The 24,621-nt window shown below is 43.3% G+C and overlaps 1 protein-coding gene across 1 annotated transcript in view; it reads right to left on the minus strand.

Moving 5' to 3' along the window:
* Window positions 1-24,621, minus strand: part of LOC144769149 (uncharacterized) — a 1,798,260-nt gene that overhangs the window by 1,631,408 nt on the left and 142,231 nt on the right. The window contains exon 3 of the mRNA XM_078653155.1: window positions 5,395-5,715. Coding sequence (XP_078509281.1) covers window positions 5,395-5,715 — 321 coding nt within the window. The remainder of the gene's footprint in view (window positions 1-5,394; window positions 5,716-24,621) is intronic.

Raw genomic sequence — 24,621 nt, forward strand, 5'->3', positions numbered from 1 at the left:
GAAGTCAGAATCAAATGCTTCTGAACCAAAGAAGAAATACGTGAGAAAAACAGACTACTGGCCTGGTGGAAGATTGAGAGTGAGGTTGATCAAGAAACCTAAAGAGCAAGTTGAAGAAATCAGTAGTCAAAAGAGTCCTGGAAAGGAAGTGGGAGTTGGAAGGAAAATTGAAGTGGTGTCGAGAAAAGGAAAAAGAATAGTGAGACCAAACCAGAAATACAAGTCTCCTGAGTGGACTTATTTAGTAATTCCACCTGTTATTGACATTTATGGTAGTAGTGAAGAAGAAAACGAAATAGAGGAAATTAGTGACAATGATTGAAGTACAGAAATTTTAATTTGGCAAAAGGCTGAAGAAATTTTGTTAGCTGACATAAGGTCGAAGAAAAACTGTTTAGTTGAAGAAATCTTATGTATGACATAAGGTCGAAGAAAACTTGTATAGGGTTTTAAAAAATAAAATTATTTTAAAAGGGGGGTATAAATAATTTATTTCTTAGAAATTTTAAAATAAATGTTGTTTTTAATTTTGAGGCAAAACTAACCAAAAATGCCTTATGTTAAGGAGAGCACTTCAAAGTGTTCTGTTTTTAAGAGATGCTGTAAGATGACTCTGGTGTGTCTGCTCATTTTAATTCTGCTCTGGTTAGTTTTAGCTGTGATCATCCCATTAGAGATGAATAGAGAATTACACAAAGTTAACATGACAAGCAAAGCTTTGGTTAGTCAAATTAAACATAGTGCATCTGCTAAAGTTATTGATCATCAACCTAACATTCATCAAGATAAATCTATTAGTGATTTTTCAAGTAATACATTTACAAAACTTTTGAGTGAATATGTCAAGGTAATGGATGCAAAAGACTGCTATGTCTGCGTCAAGTTACCTGCTTCTGTTTCTGAGGGAGTGACATACAATATGCTTCCTCTCACATATGGTGTAACATGTAGTGTGTTAACTAGCTTATTTTATCAAACTGGACGCTTAGAATATTACTATTCAGATTTTGACGAGATTTTTGCGAATATAAAGATTGAGGGTGCTTTAAATAAGCACAAGAAAGCTAAACAAATGAGAGAATTTTTCCTTGTTACTAACGAACTCACTTACGAGTATGCTTACAAGAATAATCTAACCTGCAAATTGAGTACTGAGGGAAAGAAATTTTTGAATATGGTTGAGGAGAGAAGAGCAATTTACAAAAGAAATGAATTAGTCAAGCAGACTAAGTCAAAATTCTGGCAAAAAGAGGATGAGAAATTAAATGGCAAAATGCTTGAAAATGTTGCAATTCACATAGATAAACCAGTTAGTGGAAAGCTTTGCATTAGAAGAGATAATACACTTTTTGATAATTATTTTGTAGGTGCAAGTAACTGTGAAGATACTTATCAGATTTTGGGAGGTTGGGGATTCAAAGGTGGAAAAGATCCAATCTTCCCTGGGATTTATTTTGTTTGTGGTGACAAAGCCTATTACAACCTTCCAGACCATTGGTATGGAACTTGTTATGTGGGAATTGTTTTTCCTAAAGTGTTTCATGTTGATAGAGATTCAGAAGGATTGTTTAAAATTCATAATTATGTAAATAGAGTCAAAAGAGAAACTTTTACAGAAGTTTTGGGAGATATTTTTCAAGCAGTAATACCTTTTGTTGGTATAACCCTAAATGCAGGGAGAATTAGAAAATTGTCCACAATTGTTGACAGATTGTCAACAGACACAGCTGATGGATTCCAATTAGTGAATGTTGAGGTAATTGCAATCAGATCTATGGTGATTCAAGATCGCCTTGCTTTAGACATACTCCTAGCAAAAGAGGGAGGAGTCTGTGGCATTTTACATGTACAACATTGTTGCACATATATACCTGATGAAAGTAAGAATATAGAGATGTACATTAAAAACATTACACAAATGCATTCAGAAATAATTCCTTTAGAAGAAGATGATTTTACTGGGAAACTTTCAAAAAGATTCCAAGCAATTAAAAATTGGTTTCATGATATTGGTAGTTCAATTCTTGGCAAGATTTTGGCACCTTTGATTATAATAGTATTCATTTTTATTTTGACAAAAATAGGTTGTTTATTGCATAAAAGGAAGAAGCAGTTGAAAGAAAAGAAAAGAATCTATAAACTTAGAAAAGAAGAAGAAAGGGAGATTGAATTACAGGAGTTACATAGAGAGCGTTATGCTAATTCCAAAGATTATGCAGAAACAGATTTTTAGGATTACTGATACAAATGAATTTGAATCAATTTCTCGGAAATTTAAATTACCAAAATTTTGGGTGTTGGTGTGGTGATTTGTTAATCACCAGATGAGGGAGTTGATGGAGCGAGATAGAAAACAAACTTTTGTTTAAACTCGCAAAGTCACATTTCCATAACATGAATAATAATATTAATGATTTGTGATGTATCGTGCTAATACAACTTAGATTAAACTTTACACATGGGGGGACTAACATGTGTGCTCATAAACGTGCATAAATGTTGCATCTTTTTGTTCGTGCAAAATAATAAAAAATAATTTGTTGTTTTCGTTTTTGTCATTATTAACTGCAGCAAACTTAAAAGAGGCATGTGCTTATTTTGCTTTCCCTTGTCTATGTGATATCATTTCTACTATTCTAGGTGCACATAAGTTTCATGGATTCGTGAAGACTGGTAGATATAAACGCTGCTTTATTTGTTTGCATTTGCTAGGTAACATTAGACTAATCGGGAGGGTTAATTATTTAGTAAACCTAGGGTGGATACAGAATCAACATTATTTCTTACATTAATACTTTTCTTGTGTTTGTTTATTACTAGAAAGCATAAGTTGCCTGCTTTTGGGCCTAGTTTGCTCGAGTTTGCTAAAGCTGAAATTTACTTCTGCACAAGTCACGAGATGCCCATTCTGAAAAAGTGTTCGTCAAAGCTGCATTCATTAAACAAATCTGACGTGCTGTCACCATTTTGTCGGACGTGGCCAAGGTCGGAAGTACATGATAAAAGACAATTTTGTCAGCTCTAACTTGGCACCCGCGGAAGCGAAATGAACACTGTGAGAACATTAATTTACAATTGTTGCAAACCAAGGAAGCTCCTGGTTGCATTCAGAAAAGACAATGGTCTTTAAGAAACGTGACCTAATGGAACTTTTGAAATGTGGGTGACATGTCACTTGTCACTCTCAACCAATGGGACTTCGTGGATTTTTGAAAACTTTCCTTCGCTTAGTTTAGCTAGCATAGAAAGGTATAAAAAGTCATGCCTTTAGGGACGGGCTGGCTGCTGCTTTCTGACTTTCCGATGAGGGTGAAGTGCTGCTGGACTTTGCGTGGAGCACGTAAGAATCCTCAAAGAACTTTACTTTATTTTCCATTTATTTTGCTTAGCTAGGGACTTAGGCTTTAGAAATGTTAAACTGTTAAATTCTTACTTGAATTTTGATTTCCTTACTTAAACTGTATATTTCTCATGAAGCTTTTCAAACATGCTTACTTTGATGTTAATAAAATTACAATAATAAAATTACATTTTGAAATACCATAACTTAGTAAATAAAATCTTACTTTTGACAAACAAGCTGGTCTTGGTTATTCAGAAGTGCAGGTTACTATTAGCTAGATCCCATTGCCAATGGTGGTCGTTTAAATGGTTAGAATTTATTATAATGATAATATTCCTTCCGCAGATGTATACATTTGTATATAGTTTGTAAAAAAATGTGTATATAGATTTAATCTGACCACCTGATTCAGTAGGCCCAAATATGTCATGTTTATAAATGGGTCCATAAGTTAGTGTAGAAATTTGTTTATAGGTTATGAAGTTGGGTAGCGTTGTTTATGATATATTTTCTATAGGCCGCTGGATCACCACGCTGTAAAAAATGCTTTTTCAGTGCACAAAACTAATTTTTTTAGACAATTATTAGCCGTACCACGTCGCACACCCCTTGTTCCACTTTTCCTTGATCTAAATATACATCGTTCTGATGATCACGCCACCCTACGTCCATTATTATATTGGATTCGTCTGTGGGCAACGGATGAACTAATTGATTACAGGGAAGTATTAAAATAAATTATGGTAATAAGGAATACAACTCGGCTGCTGTGGCTGGTCCATATCGAGCACTGGTTCTCCAAATTGGGGTTATATCATTATTGGACAGACCCAGGATCTTTGACCCTAACTAGCAAAAAGCTACTGCGGGAAAGGTTCTGGGATTCTGCCCTAAGTTCTACAATATATAACTCAAAAACTGGAGTATTGTCCCTTAACTTTCTTGAAGTAAAGACTGAAAGTAGTTTTGAAAGTCTTATGGATGAAATTTTACCGTCATTGGCAAAAACATTGTACTTAAAGTTCCGATATGGCATTCTCCATATCAAAGCCAACACATCAAAATGGGCATGTAATAAGGGTCGAATAGGAGATGACTTGCTCGAAAGATGCCAATTGTGCGATATGAGCTCAAGGGAGGATGAGGCCCATGTTATATTTCTCTGTCCAGCATATCAACATAGTAGGAAGAAGTGGCTAAAACCTATTTGTCGCCTCTTAGGATTCAGACGTATTAGGGAAGCAGAAAGAGTGCTTAAAGCTGATACTACACAGACCATTGTATTTAGCTTAAGCCGATATCTTTTTGCTGTAGCAATAATACGAAGGAGACAAGGTCTGAAACTGTAATTGTTTAGGGGATGGGATAAGGCATCTGACATAAAAAAATTGGTAATGATGTTGATAAAGTTTTGGTTTTTTGTTGGCTAAAATATTGAGTTATTTTGCACACCAAAATCTTGTTACATGAAATGGATGAAATACCCTTTAAAATGTCAATTGTCTTTTAACATGCTTTTTATCATTGTTAATAATATTAATCAACATTAGCACCTGGTATTTATTCATATTTATATTTATTTATTAATATTTATATTTGTGCACATTTTTAAATAGTGTATTTTCCATGCATTTAGCGAACTAGGGATTGACTGATTATAGTACTGGATTAGGAATTGCAATTGTCTGATTTTGTCAAGTTCCCCTGAGAAAAATACCCTATTGCTTATCATGACCCTTTTTTTATGGCCTATCAATTGGAAATTGAAATTGTTATTATTGGTACCACTTGTTTTTAGATATTGTATTGCTTTTTATGTAAATGATTCTTTTATGGCTTGTCTAACCGAAATACAGATTTGAAATTGAGATAGAATTGAATTTGTCCTAACTATAACTACCTACTGGTGACAAGGACACCTACATAGTCACATTTTAAACATCATTACTAGTGATTCAGAAGTTGTGTATTATACAGAGAGGACTCATTGATTCAATATGCTAGAATACAAAAAGTGTCAGATTTATAGTAAACGAGGACAAATAAATTACCTGTACAGATGACCCCGGCATCTTCATTATGATAACAGTCGCTTATATTCCATCCATTGTTCGGGCAGTCCCACAAGTATGATTCATCTCCTCTGCAGGCCACGTTATCCAGGAGGATGTTTCCATAGCCCCAACCAAAATAGGCAGATGACTCAGCAGAAACAACGGAACCACAGTTAAGCTGACGGCACACAACGGCTGCATCGAATATGTCCCAGAAATCATCACACACCGTCCCCCAGGCTCCTGCGTAGTAGATCTCAACTCGGCCAGAACACGTTCCAAATCCATCTACGAGGCGCAAGGCCAGTCCTTCAGAACCTGCATGGGACACAAAGTGCATAATACTGTGAGACATTCAGTCAATCTTCCCCAATGGCCATATTCACGACACCTCCCAAGTGTATCTGTGATTTAGCTCTTATTTGAACAGGATGCCAAGGTTAGATCAGTTTGATGCCTTAAGACCACCCTCTTCCATAATCAGCACATTTACACCCCTCCAATTCTGTTCATCCCAGCGACACTCACATCCGGAAGCAAAATGGTTCATCCTTCACTGGAACGATATGAATACTCATGAAGGCCCTTTATGTTTGATAATCGAAAGGAAGATAAGATGCAGACATTCACATATATGTACGAGCAGAGCAGCAGAGGTGACAATGCTTCAGCAATAGCGTGACTCAAGAACAATCGATCGTGACATGAGATCCAGGTACGTGGGGATGATCAGCATCGGGAACCTTTATCTGAGCAGCAGTACATTGGCACGTTACACGTGGCATTCAGAAATACCTGGTTGAGTGCCAGCCTGGTATCTAAAAATGTGGTATGTGACTTGAAAATAATGTGACCGCACACAACCTTATTCTTATTACTATTTGCAGGTTTTCATAATGTGGTGCATGTCAGCAATAACTTTACAGCCCACAACTGGTGTAATCATAACAAGTAAACTGAGATTTGTCCGAGGTCTGGAGATACTAGAAAACGCTAATTATGTAAGTCCTTCTAGAACTATTTCAAGGTTCCCTTTCCCAACAAAAAGAAATAGCCAAACATGGGTGAAGATTTACTAAGAATTTTACTGGGCGGAAACACTGCAATTAGGTGCTTAAAATCCTAACAATGCTTATTTTTTTAACATAGTAATGCCATTTCAGGAGTAGTTTTAAGAATGGGTACTGATTTTCAATTTGGAAGGGGTGTGCTGCAGGTGTGCCTTCCAAATTGCAAATCAGTATGTGAGGTATCAGTGTTTTGCTACAGTAAACCAGATGCAGAACACTGACAAATGACTGACTCCCTCAGTTGAGGTGGTAATGAAATCACAAAAGGTAAAAGGTACACTTGGAAAACATTGCCCCTTATGAATGGGTTCTCTAGGAGTAGGCAATGGTCCAGGGGATCACAGCCAAATCTTAAACAGATGTTTGGAAAAAAAAAACATTTTAAACACAGCTCTTTTACCTTTAAGAAAGTTGAGCTGCAGAAAACAAATCTTTAATGAGACGCAATCACACATAGGGTGGTCTGCTGACCAGGACACTATCCCTGTGATGGCCTAATGTCAGTGAGCAGTAGTTTGAGACCTCTCTATATTTATGAGGTAGGTCAGGTTATGACCCACTATAAATAGTAATGTTACGAATTGACCTATTAGTACATAGGTTGGTTTGGAAAATTATTTACTGGTTACAAACTGCAACCGTGTTTTTGCCGCTGGTTGTCTCTACATCTGGTCTTTGGTTACCTTTTTAAGAGAAACACTATTTTACAAGGTTTGCCTTGAATCTAACAATCATTTGCACTGGTAACCAATGGTTGCCACAAGCTGATGGTGGAATGTATTATCACAGGCCTCCATGGAAAAGGCACATAAGATTTTTAGTTTATCGCAATTGGAGGTCTAAGGTCATCATAATTCCTTTCAGAAATCACAATTTTTATTGAATAACTCATCATGTGAAAATAATCATCATTGATTATTATTCTGTGATTACTGCAAAATTGATCTTTATTCAAATCATCGCACAGCCAGCCAGCACATGTTTCAAAAGTTAACTCTGTTCTTCAGAGCTGGTACAATTTATTGATGATTAAATTCATAGTATAGCAAACATATTCTTAGACATAGATCAAAGATTGTCGCATTCGGGTATTAGAAATCATGCCATAGAAACACATCAGGGACCTTCACTCACTACGCCCATGTGCATCTCACATGTCACGTGGTGGCCACTGACTGCTGCGCCTGCCCGCAGGAGTGGGCAGTCAGAGAGACCTTGCCAGCTCATGTGGCTGCATGGAAGACTGCTGCTTGGGGGTTCCAGGGCTGGGCTGCTCCAGTGCAGAAACATAGTGCTGCTGCCTGGGTGAGACCGTTTTCATGTGTATTTTGTCCTTGAGAAAAGTAGGCCCAACCCCCTGCAGGACAAACTGTTTGGCTGCCAGTTTGAAGTACTACATTATGGATCATAGAAGGGCACTATCTGCAGTTAAAGTAATACTTTTGGCCCTATGTTAATGCTGTTCAAACTTGTATTCATGGTTCATTATTGAAAGCCTTTATTATAAGGGTGAGCGCTGTAAGTAAATGAGGTAAGCTCTGACGGCACTACTGACAATGGTTCCAGTATAAAAATGCGTATACACGTTTTCAAAGTTTAGCAATATGAAGCTATGTATAATGCTCCCAAAATTCTCCCTGATTTGAGGTAAATCTTTGGAGAAGATTGAAAGCAAGATTGATGATTCTTTGCTTTCAAAATAAAATGTTGATAAAAAAATTAAATCAGGAAAACAACATTTAGCTAAACTACTGTAAAATTTCAGGTACCATTTCTTTGCAGCTTCATTTAGTTACGTTTGTTGATGCATGCTAGTATTTCCCAAATATAAAAAAATAAACAGTGTCACCAGTTGCAATAGGTATATGGGAAACAAAAAGAATCAGGCATTGGCAAAGCCAGTAGGTCTGAAATTGGTGGCCAGCTTTTTAGTTTTGTCAATGTGTGACTTGTTTTGGAATGGTTTTTGTAAAAGCTTATTAGGGTGGGAGCTGCCCGGCCCTCACTATTAAAACAAACATTGGCAAAAGCAACATTATTTTTGGTTTAAAAAAGCAGACACTACCACAGTAGTTACTGGCACTGAACAAAACTACTTTGTGTGCAGATATGCGCCTCGTGAAAGAGCAAAATGCTGTTGCTCACTGTGAAGCCAGCCTATGCACAGAGAGAGAACTTTAATAAACGCAAAAGGTCATGGTCAACGCTTGACTAAATTAGGGGCCCAATTATTAAAGAAAGTCTCAAAAGTGTACCCATGGTATATGTTTGTCCGTTAAGTGCAGCTATATGGCTTTCATGAATTACCAAGAATTTACAGAAGTAGGACAAGAAATAGTACTCCTATAAAATATTTGTGAACTGCATTTTAGCATGAGCAAATATGCATGAGTACATTTGCTCATGCAAAAATCTGAATGGTTGCAAGTTTACTTTCCCTCCAACCACTTTTTTATCAACTCTGGTAGAAGGTTTACGTCTGCCATTGCCAGGAATGAATTTCCAACATTTCGCAGTATGGGAAAAGATTAGAGTAGAGTTGTTGAAAAACCTTAAAACATGCAAGTTAGTAGGTTTGCACAGACTCAAAAGGGCATTCTAACCCTGGAACTATTGCTTACCACTTCCTTCAGCCCCAGTATGTAGATCTGTGGTAATTTGACAACATAAGGGGATTGCAAGTTTTCAAACACTACTATGGTATGAGCCCTGGCATAATCAGAGAGGCTATATCAGAGCTCTCATATAATGAGATTGCTGCCATAATTTGTCGCCGCACTACATGGCACCAAAGGGACAAGTGGATTTTGTTACAGAGTAGATTTATTAAGCAACCTGCCCCATGGACAAGTAGACATTTCATTAAATTCCACACCCCTGCATCCGTGGTACAGCGAGATAGCTGGTAATAAAATATTTCACCATGAGACGGAAATGCACTCTATTACAAGTGTAGGCCTAGAGCAACCTTAGCATAGGGTCTAATATCCCAGAGAGAGTCAATTTTAGGCCCTATGCTGAGGTTCCTCCAGTCCTACACTTGTATTAGATTGCTTCTGCCTCTCGTTGTGAAATCTGTGAATATATGGCAGTTTATCTGGACGGTTGGCCCTGGGAGTGAAGACCTGCTTTTGTAGAAACTGTACAGAATGCAGTGATATTGTACCACAACTATTCTGATGGTGTGTTAATAAAACATTCACTGCTCCCGAAGGTGTGTCCCATAATGCCCTGCGGGGTAGATCATTTTGCACTGTTTGGCCCTATTTGTGTCTGTTCCTCCCTTCTTTGTGGCCCGCGGTCTGTGAGGTCACCACCAACAATGTCAGCGAGGGTACAGCCTACAACCAAAAAGGGCTTTAGGAGTCCCCACCCTACGTTGGGTGGGACTTGAAAAGACTAACTTCCTTATGATTACCTAATGTATTTCATACACTCCTAAGGCTGGAGTGTTTTCTCTTCAGCCAAGAGCCTTGTGCCCTCTAGGGGTTATGTTTCTAGTTGCAATTGTCTTTTTTTTGGAAACAGTTTTTATTAATTGGCAGTGGATCAATCAGTAGCCTTACAGATATGAGCCTGAACATACAGGCCACTTCCAACATTTAGTCATCTACACCCAAACACAGTAATCACGGGTCGATGCCCCCCAGGAATCATTGATCTTGTTCTAGTGCAGGGAATTGACAATTCACTTAGTACAGTTCAGGGTTCTCAGGCTTAGCAGTCTCTGTACCCCCTTAGTAGACACACTTCCCAGTTCAACTTACAGTTCAATACAAGCATGCTGCATAAAATGAAACAGTACATCCCCCAGTGCTCCACCCTAAACAACCCTCTTATTACCTACCCCAGCCTTATCTTTTAGACAAAGTCCCCTTACTCTAACTCGTCAGAACTCGTACACTCAACCCTCCTGCTTTGCCTCACATCCCCAAAAGGTCAATCTAATAACTAATGAAAGAAAACATGCTCAACCCTCTTTTTATCACTCTAACATCATTTACCCAACCCTGACTTTCCGTGGCAACCTGACTACCCCATTTCACCTCAAATTCCAAGCTAAAGCATGTTACCTCTTTCAGGACCTAAATCGGCAAATTGCTGCACCTTGTATATTTCACTCCTTCTTCAAAAACCAGTAACCCTCCCTAGGGCTCAAGCCATTATTTAAGGTGTGTCCTCCCACATCTGCCCCTCCCTACATCCTGATTGGTTAATTGAAACTGACCCAATTGTCAATTCTGTCTATAATATTATTAATAATATTATTAATAATAATATTAATAATAATAAACAAACTTATAAAGCACATGGCTAGACTAACTAGTGTGTCCCCACGCTGCAGTTCAAAGAAAATCAAGATCAGGGCAGAAGAATGAAGACAGGGCTATTAGACAGGTGGGGGGCTTAAAGAAGGAAAGAGCCAGGTCTTTAGCTTTTTCCGAAAGATTGTCTCTGAAGACTCCAGCCGGAGCCCTGGGGGGAGTTTATTCCAATGTTTGGCTGCTAAAAAACAAAAGGAGCGACCACCCATCCTTGCTCTCCTGATGGTCAGAATGCTAACCTGCCCCGTCCCGCTTGATCTCAGTCGACGGGTTGGAGAGTATGGGGTAAGAAGGTCATGCAGATAGGTGGGACCCTTTCTCTGTAGGATGCGGGGCTGACACACAGAGCTTTAAAAATAATTTGTTCCCTTACCGGAAGCCACTGAAGGGAAGCTAGGGCCTTGTTGGAAGGGGCTCTCCTGGGTAGCATTAAAACGAGATGAGCCACTGCATTCTGAATGCGTTGGAATCTCTGCACACATTTGGTACTAGTTCCCAAGTAGAGGGTATTCCCATAATCCAAGCATAACGTCAACAGATCATGGGCCATAGTTTTCCTTGCTATAACCGGCTGTACATCTAGAGTCTTCCGGAGTCCTTGCAGAACCCCAAAACATTTTCCCGCCACCCGCCTGGTGTGGTTTTCAAAGGAAAGCTTGGTATCCAACCACATCCCAATGTTCTTTACCTGATCACAAGGGGAAGGGGTAGGTCCCAGTGTCTGAGGCCACCATGCTGAAGACCAGATCGAGGGAGCTTTACCTATCACTAGCACTTCAGTTTTGTTACCATTAAGTTAAAGGCAGTTGTTAGCCATCCAGGACACCAGTTCTTGTAGGCACGTTGAGAAATTTGTTGCTGCCTTCTCATGAGCTTGTGTTAGGGACACCACCAATTGTGTGTCCTCAGCATATGACACAACACTGACACCAAATTTTTCAATAATCTCTGCCAAGGGGGTGATGTAGAGATTAAAAAGGGTGGGGCTGAGTGTAGACCCCCGTGGGACCCCTTGATTCAGCTTGATACTTTTAGAGTGGTAAGGTTCCTGAGACACCTGGAAACAGCGATCATATAAGAAGGACTCCAGCCATTCCATGGCTCGGCCAGCCAAACCTCCTTTCCTAAGGTGCTGCAGTAAGGTTTGATGGGCCACAGTGTCGAACGCAGCGCTGAGGTCTATTAGGACTATGGCAACCGTCTGTCCCTCATCTACATATTTGCAGATTATTTCAGTGGAAAGGAGCAGAGCCGATTCGGTGGAATAAGATGCACGAAAGCCCAATTGCGTGGAGTGAAGTAAGCTATATTTACTTATGTGACCTATCAATTGGATGTTAACCACCTTCTCTGCAATGTTGGAAAAGTATGGCAGGAATGAGAGTGGGGGTAGGTTCTCCAGTTGGCTCATGCTAACATTTGGTTTCTTTTTTAAGGGGAGGACGATCGCCTCTTTCCATCTTTTAGGGACAGTTCCTGAGGTAAAAGAGAGCTCAAGGATGTATCTGATGTATCTCAAGTATCTCAAGCCTCCCTCTTAGCAGCTTAGGAGTCGCAGGATCTCTAGGTGAGCCGGACTTGATGCTTAAGGCTACATTATTGAGAGTGTCACATGAGGGAACAACAAATTCACAAAGACATTCTGCCTCCACTGTGTTGGACGTCCCATCACCATCCAAACGCACGTTAAGTGCTGCATCAGAGTAGGTAGAATACATCTTCCCCACCTTCTCTGCAAAGAAGTCGGCCACCAGCTTGCAAGAATCCACTGAGCTGATGTTAGGAGCTGTGGTTCTTGCTAGTGACAAGATCTCTTTAAAGATAGTTAAAAGTTCCTTTGAAGAGTTCTCAGCTGTCCCGATCCTCTCATTGTAGTAGGTAGCCCGAGCCTTCCTGACAAGAGAGTGATAGTTTTTAAGACTGGATTTATATTCACTTTTCCTAAGATCAGAGACATTTCTCCTCCATGTTTTTTCAAGGAGTTTACAGGCTAAATTGGCTATTTTAAGCTCACTGCTAAACCAAGGTGCGGATTTTAATTGTCTGCCAGGCACTCTCAAGGACCATGGAGCATTACTATCTAATGCCTCCACGATACGTTTGTCCAGTGCGTCGCAGGCAGAATCAACATCTGAACCCGCCAGGTGGCCCGCCCTGTAGTAGGGCCAAATTGAAGTTATCTAGTGAAACCCTAGCCCACTTCCTATGCTTTTTCTTTGTGCCCGGCTTCTCCTATAAGTAAGATTGAGGCATCCAGGCGCTGAAGGGAACCACAAATTGATCAGACCATGGGACTGGAACCGGGGGCTCAATTTCTAAGGCACCCCAGTTGGCAAAAATCGGATCTAATAGGTGGCCCAGTTGGTGGGTAGGGAGCACCGATTTAAGTGTCAATTGTAAAACAGCCAGTTCCTGGCAGATCTCTTTCACACCGGTATTTGATGGTTCGTCAAAGTGAAGGTTCAGATCCCCCAACAACAGCAGTTTCTCGTAACGCAATGCAGGTTGAATCAGTTGCTCAATAATGCTAGATGCAAACCGCTTGGAAGGCCCCGGGGGTCTGTAAGTCAGAAACTCCTTTATAATATAATTTGTGGATGCCATAATAGATAAGAAGCCTGCTTCGCTATCCACAATGTCTGCCAGCTCTAGGGTGCACTGAATAGATAGCCTATGAATAATATGAACCTATTAGTAGGTCGATCCAGTCTTATTATTCCGTAACCATTTGGAAGAACCTCTAGGATTTCTGGAGCAGAATCCTCATTTAGCTAGGTTTCCGTAAGAAATAACACATCTGGCTGACCATCTACCAAATAGTCATGGATTTCGTGTTTATGTCTCCTCAGCGATCTACAGTTGATCAGAGAGAGGTTAAGCTTCTGACCTGCCTCTCTCAGTTTCAAGTTTGACTCCGCCGTGAAAGGGCAGTGACTACAGTTATAACGCATGTTCCCTGCCATTATACTATACTTTCCTATCTCCATAATGGGGGGACATAGTGCATGTAACTGTTTGGCAGTATAACATCGAGCTAGTCCGGTTCGGGCAGGTGTTCTGGCCGGGCCCCGTCCAGCTGCAGACGGGCACAGACGGGCTTGTCTTCAGCGTGCTGGCGGCACGCCCCCTGCGCGCGTCCGCTCTGGCATGTGCACTATGTAGCTTCTCTTCCCCCCAGACTAGACCGTTAACCTCAGCCACTACAGAAAGCGGATGTACTAGGCTCTACCTTCCACGCCCGCCGCGCAACGGTACTAACTACCACGTCGGACCGGGCGGGAAGGCTGTCAGCTGAGCACAGGTACCCGCTAGTGCAAGTAAGATCCCCTTCCCATACATGTTGTTATTTAAAATGCAATGGGCTGAAAGAAATAGATGTTTTAAAAACAGAGAGGATCACTGCTAAAATAATTCAAGAATTGTAAGTACCGAGCCAAAGTAAAAGGGTTAAAAAGACATAAAATAGCAGTACCGCCAACAACGGGTTTAAGCAGATTCTGCCACAATCTGCTCTCACCTATATCTGTGCCTGTGTACAAACCCATAATACTGGGTACTCTAAATCCCACAATGCACTTCACAATCATTACCAAACCCAAACTCATGTAGTCACCCCTGTAAATCCAGCCCTTGACGAAAACCATTAACATAAAAACATCAAAGTTCAAAATAATCTGTGCAAACTCTTAAAGTCATGTCCGTGCACATCAGTAACATGCTCGTAGTTCATGCTTGAAACCGGTGCCATTGAACTTCAGATTGTTAACAGGAATCACCCAAGCAGTCCACATTCCTCTGTCCTGTTGCTCGGATAATATTATTCTCCTACAGATTGTCAATGTTCAAAAAACCACCCCAAGTCCTCTTTTTCCACTGTCTCTATGATGCTCAGCTTTCTCTTAAAGAATTGAAAGGTCCAAATTACAACTCTGTGGGGTGCATCTCTCAGTGGGACAATGAATTGCCAAGCAATAAAAACATGTAAAAGGCATATTATCCCAAGTAAAGTAGTTCCCTGCAAGGGTCCGCTCCCATCCAATCCCCCAATGGGTATCACAATCTCTTGGACGACCATCACAGATATTCATTAAGTCAGGTACTCAGTTCTCCACATCTTGGCTCTCTCAACCAGGGGGTGTTTCATTATCGCCGCTCGGCTGCTTTAATACCTCCACTAATGTCATCTGGGCCATTTGCAGTCTAAAGATTCCCTCGCAGTCCGCCCACTTTATAAACTCCCTTGTCCATCTCAGTCCACTAGGGGGACTTTTTGCCTTCCAATGGCTAGTAAGTTCCCTTTTGGCCACTACCAACCCCAGGGCTATACATTTACTGGTGACTTTGGTCCTGGCAGTGTGAGGAAACCAATGTAGGAGGCAATAACCTAGTCGTTATTCTCTCTAGAACATATGTAATAACCCCGCATTTTCCAGGTTAGACCGTGGGCAGGCGGATCAGGCCCCAAAATATTTGTTAACCTTGTACAGGGTAAGGTATGCTCTATGGAGGACAGAAAAATGTATCAGCTGGAGGCACGCATTTTTAGAGCTTTTCCAAGCTCTTTCTACTAGTCTGCCCATGGTTTCTCATCTATGGACTTGCCGAGGTCTGCTTCCCATTTGAGACGCAGGGCAGTCAGGGGTCGCCGTGCTTCTTGCGTAAGGCATCGGTAGAGGCAAGTGACTGCTTTAACCATTCCAGCCGCTACTACTATATATTGACAAGCCAGGGAAGTTGGTGGTTCTGTCAGTCCCTCTCGCCAATGCTCACGGATAGCTGCCGTCAGGGCAGCATGTAAAAGGAAATCACCTCTAGGAAGGTCGTATCTCTCTAATAAATCATTAAAGAGAGTAAGGCATTGTCCTCATAGAGATCTCCAATAGATCTCCAATAGTGGATATCCCCGCCTCCTCCCAAGTTCGCAGTCTGTGCCAGTCTCCGCCATGAGGCAGCGCCTCGCAGGTCAGTAGTGAGATCTCTGGACGGGGGATTCGTTTGTGCTCGGCAGCAGGCCAGATTCCAGCAGCGGACCCACTGTAATTGTGCTGCGTGACAATAAGCCTCATAATCCGGAACTGCAATACCCCTCCCTGCCCTGGGCCTCATCAAGGTGGTGAGCGCCACTCTGCTTCTACCGGTGCCCTACAAAAAACCTGAGATCATGGTGTTGAGCTGGGCACAGAGTTTGTGCGGGATCCAGAGTGCTAATAAGCCGAAATATTAGAGTAGTCTAGGCAGTGTAACCATCTTTAAAAGTGCCACCCTACCCGCCACTGACAGTGGGAGGGCCCCCAGAATTCAAAGTTACTTTTGGTGACTCGTATCGCTTGCCCTATATTACCTTCTAATAGGTCTGCAGAGTCATATAAGTATATCTTAACACCCAGATAAGTCAGGGATCTATTTTCCCACATCACACCTGATGTGTGTAGTGTGCCAACCCTTCTCGCTAGAGCATGGAAAAGGCATGTCTTGGTCCAGTTAACCTTGAGTCCTGCAACTCTTCCCAGTTTACTCAACAGGCCTTTGTCTTCCGGTAGGGCGTCTCCAGAGTTAGCTAAGAACATAAGGAGATCATCTGCATGCCCCATCATTTCTAGACCCTGATAGTGACGGCCCGACCTTTATGTACGGCCAGAGGTTCCACCGCCAGAGCAAACAAGAGAGGAGATAGCGGGCATCCCTGTCTCGTTCCCCGGCCCACTGCACAAGCCTCTGATAGCAGCCCTCCTGTTCAAACTCTTGCAGTGGAATTCTAATATAGTATTGCTGTCCAGGCTACAAACCCTTCCCCCAGTCCAAACACTATCAGGACAATGAAAAGATACGACCTCTCGAGGCTGTCAAAGGCTTTCTCAATATCGATTGATAGAATGCAAGCCTCTTCTTTGTTATGTGAGGTCGTATCAAGTAGTCGAAGAAGTCTGTGTATATTCATTGCTGTATTCTGTGATGGAATAAAGCTCTCTTGAACCCCATGCACTAGCGTCTTCATGTGAATCATCAGTCAGCTCGCTAAAATGCTACTTAATATCTTATAGTGTAACTTGAGCATGACTAGGGGTCGATAGGCAGTGCGATCCCAAGCTAGTTTGCCAGGTTTTAGTAGTGGAATAATTACTGCTTCCCTCGTTGAAGCGGGTTGATAACCATCCTGCTTCGCTCTATTATATAGGGCCATCAGTTGAGGAGCCAGAATATCTACATATGTTAAATAAAACTCAATCCGGAGCCCATCATCCCTGGAGTCTTGTTTCTGGCCATGTGTTTTATGGCCCCACGCACCTCTCCGAGTTCGACTTCCCTTCCCAGGACCTCCACGGCATCTGCATCAATCTGAGGGAGTCCTATATCCTCTAAAAAAATGCCCCCCTAACACTGTTGGATCGAGCTTTCTCTGATTTAGGTTAGTATAGTGTTCCAGAAACTGGAGATTAATATCCTGATGACTATCATAGACCTTGTCATTCCTCCCCCTCAGCTCCAGGATCGTCATCCCTCTACGTGCTGGGTTGGCCAGCAAAGCCACAATGCACCATACTTGTCTCTCTCAGCATGGGCCCGGGCCATGTAGGCCCTGTAGTCCAAGCAGCACAACCTTTCAACCTGTGTCGCCAGGTTCTCCCGAAGCCGCTGTTCTACGTTCTGTACATCGCACAGAAGAATCTTCCGTACTCCGACCGCTTCCCCAATACATCAGCCCCAAATAACGGTTTTAAAAGCATCCCATTCAATGAGTGGACTAGTTGCTGGGTTGGCATTAGTCAGGAAATAATCCTCTATAGCAGTGCCTATCGTAGCTCGAAACACCTGATCCTCCAGCACCTCCGGTCTCAACCGCCAGCTAGGGAAAATTGGCCTAGTCCGTACCCAGTCCTGGGACACCAGCAGGGGATTGTGGTCAGAAACTGTCCGAGTCAAGTATTCACTCAGGGTGATCCCACCATGCAACTCATGCAGGGCAGAGAAGTAACAGTAGTCTCTCTCCCCCGGGTGGTGAGCTCTCCAGGTGTCCATCAACCCCCAGTGTCAGTGCCAGTCTCCTCTAGCCTCAGCAACTCTATGTGTGGGAGCATCAGGTACCTGCAGGTGGGAACGGTCTAAGTTAACGTCAGCAATACTGTTGAAATCCCCCCTATAAGCACCGAACCAGTCAACACCGGCGCTAGTGTTTGTGATACCCGTGGCAGAAATGCAGGTTGATCAACATTCGGGGTGTAGATGCTTCCTTTTTTTATATCAAGTCCGTCTACCCTCCCCGATACCACCACAAATCTGCCCTCTGGATCTATTATTTGTCTGATACACTGGAAAGGGACTCCAGCACGCACCCAGACCAGAGTCCCTCTGGCAAAAGCTGAATATGTAGTATGAAACACCTGCCCTCTCCACCAGCACTGCAGTGCCGCTCCCTCTATCTGCGTGATATGGGTTTTCTGTAGCAGTGCTATCTGCACTCCTCTCCTGATCAGATACAAATGTATTTTGTGGCGCCGGAGCATGGTGGGCATCCCCCTAACATTCGAGGAGATACATTTAATACCTATGGTGGGTCTCATGGTATGAGCCCCAGTCTTTCTCGGATTAGTTCCCCCCTAGCAACATGCCTGGCCCCAAAACAACTTCCCTTTACAATAAAAACTCCCCAATTCCCTCTCCCCAAGACTGGTAAACACAAAGAAGTTCCCATCCAAACTAAAGCACATGAACAATGGATCATAAAAGTGGTGAGGTGTAAGCCAACCTAGTGGGACCCGGATCCACCCCTGACTCTCCCCCCCAGTCTCGTATATCAGGTAGTGCCCCCCATGTTCTGATAGTGTGTCCAAGGTGCCACCAGTAATCTCAAGTGTTAATGGAGGACAGCTCCCGTCAATAGACAATCCCTTTTCATACGACCTGTCGTGTGACCTTCAGATTATGCCGTCTGCAGTTTGAGGCGTAATGTCTGGGATTTCGCCATCTGAAGCCTCATGGACATCGACCATGAGCCGTCAGATTTGTTCATTTCGTGGTCAGTGATGTTTCTGTTCGGGCTCATGTCTCCATGGCTAATCTCCGCCACCGCTTGCACAGCTTTATCACGCTCCAGTTTCCGTCCCATCAGTGAAGGAGCCCTCTGAGAAGGTGAAGGTGAGTTCAGCTCTCGTTGTGATGAGCCCGGTGATAAAGTGCGGGGTCGAGCGGTTCGTGGGGTCTCCAGCTAGTCCCAAGCTTCATGCGAGGTAGTAAAGAAATGTGTCTATGCATCGTCAGTCACCCGAAGGCGTACCGGGAACAACATAGCATAGGGAAGCTGCAGCTGGCGCATTTTCTGCTTAACGGCTAGGAAGGAGGCTCACTGGCGCTGCACTTCTCTAGTGATATCTGGGAAGATCATCACCCTACTATTTCCAATCTGCAGGTCTCGTTTCTTTCATGCTCGCTGCAGAATGTAGTCTCGATCACGATAGTGAAGCTGCCTCACCACCATCGGTCGGGGAGGGGTTCCAGGCTTGGGCGGCCGAGCCAGGACTCTTTGGGTGCGTTCGAGTGCATAAAAGGGGGGAGACCCTCCAGGGCCAAATCCATCCTTAACCAAGTTTCCAAGAACTGGACAGCATCAGCCCCTTCCTCTTGTTCCAGAACTCCCACGATACGCAGGTTGTTTTGTCATGAGCGCCCTTCAATGTCCTCAGCCCTCATTTGCAATACTTTGATCTTAATTACCACCGATTTCAGGTCGCACTGTAGGGTAGAGCCCACCTCCGGAACTTCCTGCATGGCTTTCTCATTGATGGCCACTCTCTCCTTGACTTTACGGTGATCATCTTTTAGCAAGGTGAGATCCGCCCCTATTGCATCAATTTTAGTTTCCAGCGCTTCTCTCGAGGAGGTAATGGCTTGCATGATGTCAGCTAGAATAGGGTCTCCAGAAGGCCTCTCTGTTGGTCTCCCAGACGCATCCTCATCATCCTTGGTATGTTGCTCTGCTTTTTCCACTCGCAAGACCTCAAAGCCCTTTCTTTTAGATACTCTTTCCATCTTGATATCTGCCATGATAAGTCGCAGGATGCCGTGGAGCCCTCGTAGATCTTTAAACTCACAAACAATTATAGAGGTCTAGGTGTTTCGTGAGGAATCCACCAGCCTTTTGCTCTTCTGTGTCCGCCCAGTCACTCAGTAGGTATTGTATCACCACAACACAGCCTCCATTGGCTCGGCCTCTCTTATATTGGAAAGAGGGACTCTTGTGTTGCGTAGAACTTACGTATAATGGTAGTGAGCCTCTCAGGGGCCGTTGGTATCTATCAAGTGAACCCACATCACTAGCAAGTTTCCCAGCGAGTGCCCAGCACCAGTCAGTAGGCTCTCATCTCATAGTCACCAGCCACCCTTTACCTCCAGTGTTGCCAGACAGTTGCTGCCACCCAGCGGGGCCTAATCCAAACACCGCCTCAAGGTGTGATATTGCGGGTCAAAGTCCAAGGCACCTGACTCGCCAGCCAGTGGTCTCTACAGTGGCTCACAAGTATAGCACTGCGACATTCCAGTGTGTGTGCGGTCCCCCTCGTTAGCAGGCGTCACTTCGCAGTAATCACCTGTCCGCTCAGTAAGGGAGCTCAGAACAGGTAGATCCCGGCTGTCCTTCCACTTCACCACTTCTATCCCTCAAGATCTCCGCGACCTCGCTGCACAAGCCTCCTCTCAGCCACGCTGATATTCAACAGGCTCTGATCTCAGCGCTTCCTCGCCGCTATTGTCTTCGCCCCACCGTCAGAGTTATGACCCCGGGCTCCAGAGGAGTGTTTAAGCTGCTAATCAGCACTTACACATGTTGCACTCCCTGCCGCTCTGCCTCGCTCTACTGTCTGTCTCCGTCCTCACCAATTCTCGCCTCGCCTCACGGGGCTGCCAAATTTGGCGTACAACTCAATATAAGAGTTGGCTGGTGTCCCCTTCGCTTTAACTCACTGTGGCCCCCCGTCGTGGGGCAAGTTCCAGCACTTTGTTCAGCCGCTCAAATCCAGAGCGCAAACCTCTGCTGCTTCAGTGTGAGGAGATTTCCGGTTTCAGCGCGCGGCCGCCATATTAGCACCGCCGCATCCAGAGTCCGAACGGGGCCATAAACTGCGTTTTTTACTCTTCTCACGGCATTCACACTCCTCAGCAGTGAACCTGTAAGGGCACCAAACGTTCCGCCAGACAATGAGCGGTAAGGGGCCCCCTCAGTGTTTCAGGATCGTGATGGTGGAGGGAAGCCACGGAGGAGCTCTGAGGTCCGCTTCCCCTTACATCGGTACCCAGCCACGCCACCCTCTTTCTAGTTGCTATAGTTATGGCCTGAAAGTTATGTCTTGAAGCTCCCTGTAGGGCTACCTTTATGGTTGCAATGCAGTCATTACCATGTAATGTTATCTAGGAGCTCTTTTTATAATTGCAGTTTTCTGGTAGAAAAATATATGATATGAAAAATACACAAAATGTATGTTTAGTTCAACATAAATGCTTTATTGGTTTCACATATAGATGACTATTACTCACAGGGTATATGTTTTATTAGTATTAATAAGTGCATTTGCACAGAAATATTATTTTGATGATTGCATTGACGTGCCGGATGATGATTTTAACTTGTGGATTGTTGCTCTTGAACCTTACCAAAACAAGGACACTCACTTGATATGCTTTTGCGACCCCCTTTAGGGGGTCAAAATCGGTTATCCAATGTCATCTATGGTATTTTCCAACTGCCAATGTACATATTTGTAAATTACTGCATAGTATTTAGTAGTGCGTGTGTGTGTGTGTAAAAAAAGTACTTTTTTTCCTAAAGAAAAAGTACTGACTGGACAATCATTTGTTTATTTATTGCCTGCCAGTGAAAGGTGATTACTCGTCCATATCACCTCCCCTTAGTAGGATTTGGACTGCTCTGCCTCGCTATCTTGCGAAAGTCAAGCACTAAAATGAGGTGCTTGGTTCCCTGAAAGGATCATTTTGAACCTATGACTTGTGCAGGCCACACAACTGATAACCCAATCTCCTACACACCACAAAAGGAATCGCACACCAGATTAGGAATATAGAATATATTTTATTAACTAAAACAACAAAAATCCAATCAGCAGAACCAAAGATATGCAAAAAAGCACAAAGTACCAATTGTGGATCTCTGGTTGTGGTAGACCACAACAGAGTCACAAGTTCAGGCTGACCGTGATGGAGTGGGGGCCAGCTACAGGCCCCCAGTTAAGCCCCTTAAATCCTGAATGTGAAGAGTTGCTGATTCCTATGTCAAGGGTCCGCCACGCAGTCGAGAAGATGTATCAGTTCCGAGGGTCTGCACAGCTATGATGCGAGGTCCTGTGTCGTTGTCAAGGATCCAGTTCATGAAGGCTTGCTATGTGTAGTCCAGTGTCAAGGATGCACCATGCAGCGGAGGTGATGGGTCAGTTCCAAGGAGATGTGAGGCTGCAATGCGAGGTCCTGATCATTGTCGAGGATCCCATTGAAGAAAGGCTGTGTGATGTGAGGGCTTGCATTGGAGATGTGTTGCCCAGCAGCAGTTCCAATGGAGCTGCGAGGCTGCAATGCAAAGTCCTTTTTGTCAGGAAAGTCCATGTAGAAGAGGTGGTACATCAGTTCTAATCAGGATTGCACTGTGCAGCAGAAGAGATGCACTAAATCTGCAGGCAGAACATCTTATGGCCAACCTCCAAGGGTCCAGGACTGGGATGGCACTACTTGACAGGTTGGACTCAAAGACGGCAGAGTACAGTTCCTGAGTTCAAGGTTATTGGAGCCCTGTGTCCCTGAGCCTCTAGTCAGTAGTCCAGCTAACTAGCACTTAGAATCACTCTTGGGTCCTGAGTCAACAGATGCAGGTCCAATAATATGATTATACCATGATGGGATGACTGGAACTTCGGCATGGCAACATTGGTGAAGTTTATTATATAAACAACATCACTGCTTTGTTTAGTGAGAGGAGCATTTTGGTGAAACTGTCAAGGTCACCCCATGCCGGATTTAAAGCCCCACTGAATGCTGTTTACCACCGGAGAAGGATGGTGCCCAGCTCTACAACAAGACAGCCTCCCATAACAAAACAAAGCGAATTGCTGCAGCTAAGTAAAAACATGTTCATGACACACAAAAATGCAAAAACACTAACGGATGATTAAAATGAAAAATACATACGAGTTGGACATGATTTTACTTAGCTGCAGCAAATCATTTTGTTTTCCTGCTTGTTTTATGTATTGTGATTCTTTTTGGTTACTGTAATATATTTATTGCATGACCAAAATCTGCTTATCGTTTATAATTCCACAGGGGTAAATTATGTTGTTTAATTTCTGTTAAATTTCCTTCCAAATATGTTTTCCTGCTTGTTATATGTTTTGTGATTCTTTTTGTTATTGTAATGAATTTATTGAATGACTAAAATCTGTTTATTGTTTCTTTGGGGCAGGTCGTGGTGTTCAATCCCCAGCCTTATCTTTGTTCATGTATTGTTTTTAAATTGTATTTTCTCACCAATTGTTTATCGATTTCCTGAACAGGTGTCCCCCACGCCTAGGGGAGGGGCGCCCATAGTTGCGCCCACATGACTGAGCCCGGGTTGGGTAAGAAGGGGGTGTATTGTGATAACGTAAGTGGTGTCATCAGGGCGCGCAGGGAGAGTTATTTAAGGCTGGGCCCTGGAATAGTCGACCTCTTTGTCCCCTCAGACCTCCGGCAAGCTGCAGAGGCGTGGCGTCGACCACCCAACCAGTAGAAGATCGGGGCTTCGTGGAGTAGCGGAGCACTGACAGTTAACAAAGTGGGATGCACAACAAGGGAAGTTCAGCAACTGGATTGACCCCAGCAGGGGGTAGGATACACGTGTGCAGAGGGTAGGAGGAAAAGGAGGACCGACCTGACGGTGGTCCTGGACTTTACTGCACTTAACTGCAATGTATGGACTGAGTAGAACCTTGGGGAGGATGCCTGTGTTCAGGCAACCCTGTGGGCCGGTGCGTTATGCGGTGCCCTGGATTTCAAGTAATGCAACTGTTTGCTGTAGCGCATTGGGGCCTGATGGCGCAATGTGCACAGCTGATTGGAGCGCATGGCGGGATGAGTCGGTCAGGTTCCATGGTAAGGCCAAGCTCAAGTGCTGGTGAAATGTTGTGCCTAATTTTCTTACTACCCTTGACATGTTATTGCCGCTAAAGTGTATGGCCAAAACTGAAGTTCAAGTAATCTCGTGCCTGATTTACTTAATGCCTTGACAGGTTGATGCGACTGAAGCATGAGGCTGTGAATAATGTTTATATCCAAATAGGATGGTTTTCTCCTATTGGTCTGTGATGAATTTACCTGGTTTAATGTGAATAAAAAGGCTACGCCCTAGACAACATACTCCGACTCTGAGAGTTATTGGGAATAGCAGGGTAAACATTTTGGAAAGGGTGAATGTCATGTTGTGCGCATGCTATAGAGGCTTGTGGTTTGGCTCGAAAATCTATATAATAGTTTCTTTAAAGTATCACCCTTTCCTTCTTTTCTCAGTTGACTCCCTTGCACCTGAAATAAGCCATGCGATTTATCGCGGTGTCTGCCGCTTCACCTTAGCTACCCAATACTGCCATTTACATATGGAAACGAGCCACGCTCATGTTCGTCATCACAGCAAGCTGAAACTAGCGGCTGCATTCCCGACGTGGAAGCAGCCGCTGCACGTCAGCGTTGTTTCTATTTTTAGACACTCCGGGGATCTCGCCAAAACACGAGACGCTGACGGATTTAATCCTCTTGTGAATGGTAATTGTTTCTTCTGAGGGCTTTGACTTCACCACCAC

The sequence above is a fragment of the Lissotriton helveticus genome, chromosome 7 (assembly GCF_964261635.1).
Source record: "Lissotriton helveticus chromosome 7, aLisHel1.1, whole genome shotgun sequence".
In the NCBI taxonomy this organism is placed as follows: domain Eukaryota; kingdom Metazoa; phylum Chordata; class Amphibia; order Caudata; family Salamandridae; genus Lissotriton; species Lissotriton helveticus.